The 2638-nt window shown below is 50.7% G+C and overlaps 1 protein-coding gene across 2 annotated transcripts in view; it reads right to left on the bottom strand.

The window, feature by feature from the left end:
- The window catches only part of MOG (myelin oligodendrocyte glycoprotein), a 17667-nt gene extending 15531 nt beyond the window's left edge, over nt 1-2136 (bottom strand). For both annotated transcript variants that reach the window (XM_012660118.1, XM_012660119.1), the window contains exons 1-2: nt 1821-2136; nt 281-628 (exon numbers count right to left, since the gene is read on the bottom strand). In XM_012660118.1, coding sequence (XP_012515572.1) covers nt 281-628; nt 1821-1908 — 436 coding nt within the window. In that variant the 5' untranslated portion in view covers nt 1909-2136. The remainder of the gene's footprint in view (nt 1-280; nt 629-1820) is intronic.
- Between the last annotated feature and the right edge of the window lie 502 nt (nt 2137-2638).

The following is a 2638-nucleotide window of genomic DNA, read 5'->3' as shown; positions in this document are numbered from 1 at the left end:
CACCATGCCCGGCTAATTTTTCTTATTTTTTGTAGAGATGGCCTCTCACTGTATTGCCAGGCTGAAAGACATTGACTTTGATTCCAATTTTCCTTCCCACTCCGAATACTGATGCAATAGACAACCATGAGTGTACAAGTTCCTGTTTACTAATGCGTGTATTTCTATGGAATTGACTCTGAGAATCAATTCTGAATTCTGATTCTAGAGGTGAGATGTTTGGGTTGAAAGATCTCATCTCAGCTGAGAGAATGACTGAAGTCTCAGTCTCACTACTCACCTTCCACTTTCAATTCCATTGCTGCCTCCTCTTGGTAAGAATGATCTCGGAAGAAGCAGGTGAAACCTCCTTCATCTGAGAACCTTACACTCCGGATTTTGAGGGTGACCTTTCCCTCACCAATAGTGTCTTTCAGCAGTTCCGTCCGACCTCGATATTCAGGGGCCTGCTCTCCGTCTTGGTCCTTGCCGTTTCGGTAGAGATGAACCACCCTAGAGAAGGGGGGCCGGTACCACCCCACCTCCATGCCTGTGGCATTCTTCCCAGGAGACACACGGCATGGCAGTTCCACTTCCTCTCCCACCAGAGCCCGGATGGGGTGCCTTGGTCCTATCACTCTGAACTGTCCTGTCCAAGACACCAAAGAGAAGAAACCGAGGTTCAGAGGGAGCCTTGACAAACAGGCATGTCATGGGCAGGGCTGCTTCAAAACAGGCAAGGAAAGCAGCACTCCATTTTTAAGTGGAATTCTAGAGCCAGGGAAGGGTACAATCTTTCTTCTTGAGAAAAAAAAAAAAAAGCCTCTGTGAGTGTCTTGAACAGAATGTTCTAGCAATCATCTCATCCCAACAGATACTGCCCATCTTTTTTGCCAACTGTATCCATCTCTGAATCTTCAGTCCAGCCTTCAGGCTCCACCTTGGAAGGTGATCCAGCGCCTCCCCTGGGCCTCCCTGTTTGGACTTGGCCAACTTCGTCCCTATTCTCCTCTTACAGAGTTTGCTGCTGTCACTCCACCCACTCGAACCTCTCTCCACCCCTTCTCCCTCTGTCCTTTGTTCCCCAAATTCTCCTCCGAGATCTTCCACCCTGAAGGTAGCTCTATCTCACTCTGCTTTTCCCTCTGTACCTGCAACCTCACTGCAGCTTCTGGGCCCTGCTCTGAACACGTTCCCGGTCTTTTTCCTACGTGGACGTGTTTTTCAAGCCAGACTCTGAGCTACTAGGAGATAAGGCTGGTTTCTCCCTTAGACCTGGAAATATCTCCCCAGGGAGTGGACGGACCGGCCTCCTCTCCCAGTCAGGTGGCTCCCTGAGGTCAGGAGTCTGTGTTCTGTCTCTTTTATTTCTCCTCTGCGGAAGAGCGCAGGGCTCCTTTATAAAACTCATTGGTGCCTGATTATGCAGAGAAAACTCTCAAACATGACACGATATTATCATTCCACAAACTTTTTCGAGATTTACTATGGACAGGCACTGCTAAGCATGTCATACATCTCATCTCATTTTACCCTGACAACAACTTCAGGAGGTTATTATTTTAAACCCCTTTGAGAGATGAAAAGCCAAAGGTGGAAAGATGGGTAAGCACTGGTTCAAGGACGGCCTTCACGTAAAGTCACATTAAAGAGTTTGGATTCTAATCGGAAGGCTGTAAGAAGCCACTTGAAGCTTTCCGAGGAGGAGAGCCACGCCAGCAGATCCCTGTTTAGAAAGGTAACTCACACAGCAGCTCCAGGGTGATCGAAGGAGGTGGGCCTCAGGAAATTAGCCTTTCTGTTCTCGGGGTCTCCCCAGGGCGGGAATAAACGCGTCTTACCTGCATGGCTGGAAGGCAGCTGGAGGAGGAAGAGGAGGAGGAGAGAGAGGAGGCAGCTGGGCAGAGAGGGGCTCGCTAAGCTTGCCATCTCCACTGTTCCTAGGGACAGAGAGCCCCACAGCAGGGTCAGGCCAAGCAGAGGCCCTTGGGGTACATGTCCCCTTACCACTGAAAAGCCCGAGGTAGGATCTGGGATGGCAGTGCTGCCCAGGCCCTGCCTCCACCCCGGCCGGTGCCGCAGCTGTGCCGGTAGGAACAGCCCCGCGTCACCCTTGCCAGGCCCTTATACAAAAGGGCTACAGACCGAGGGCATGACCAGGGTTTGCCTGCCCCACCCCCTCAGAGCAACGGAGCAGCGGCTGCCTGGTACTGTGCTCTCCTCCCCCACGTCCCCTGGGAGACATAGCCTTTGAGGGGGCTTCTGGGGGCTGATCAGTGGGGACCGATCACCCACTGGACCTCAGGAAGAAGCTTATTTATGGAATCTGTAAGGTTCCACATCTGGGAACTAGCCAAGAGAAAGAGATTGTTGCTGGCTTAAAAAAAAAAAAATGAAAAAAGAAAATTTTTGACTTGGTTTCCTATTTCGGTTGTCTCAGGACTGTCATTACCAAACCATTCTTCCTAATGTCTAACCTCCCTCCTACTGCAAATCCAAACTCCGTATGTTTAGATATGTGATGGGTTGCTTGGGCTTAGTTAGATTCTTGCCCCGAAAAAATACATTTAGGGGAGCCAGGAGTTGACTGCTTGTGCTCAGAGAGGCAGGGCTGGAGGAAGGAGGATCTGCCGGGGCAGCAGGGACAGAGCCAACATGC

The sequence above is a fragment of the Propithecus coquereli genome, unplaced genomic scaffold (genome assembly GCF_000956105.1).
Source record: "Propithecus coquereli isolate 6110/MARCELLA unplaced genomic scaffold, Pcoq_1.0 Scaffold656, whole genome shotgun sequence".
NCBI classification, from domain to species: domain Eukaryota; kingdom Metazoa; phylum Chordata; class Mammalia; order Primates; family Indriidae; genus Propithecus; species Propithecus coquereli.
The sequence above is the reverse complement of the archived record's forward strand: the minus strand, read 5'-3'. Positions and strand labels throughout refer to the sequence as shown.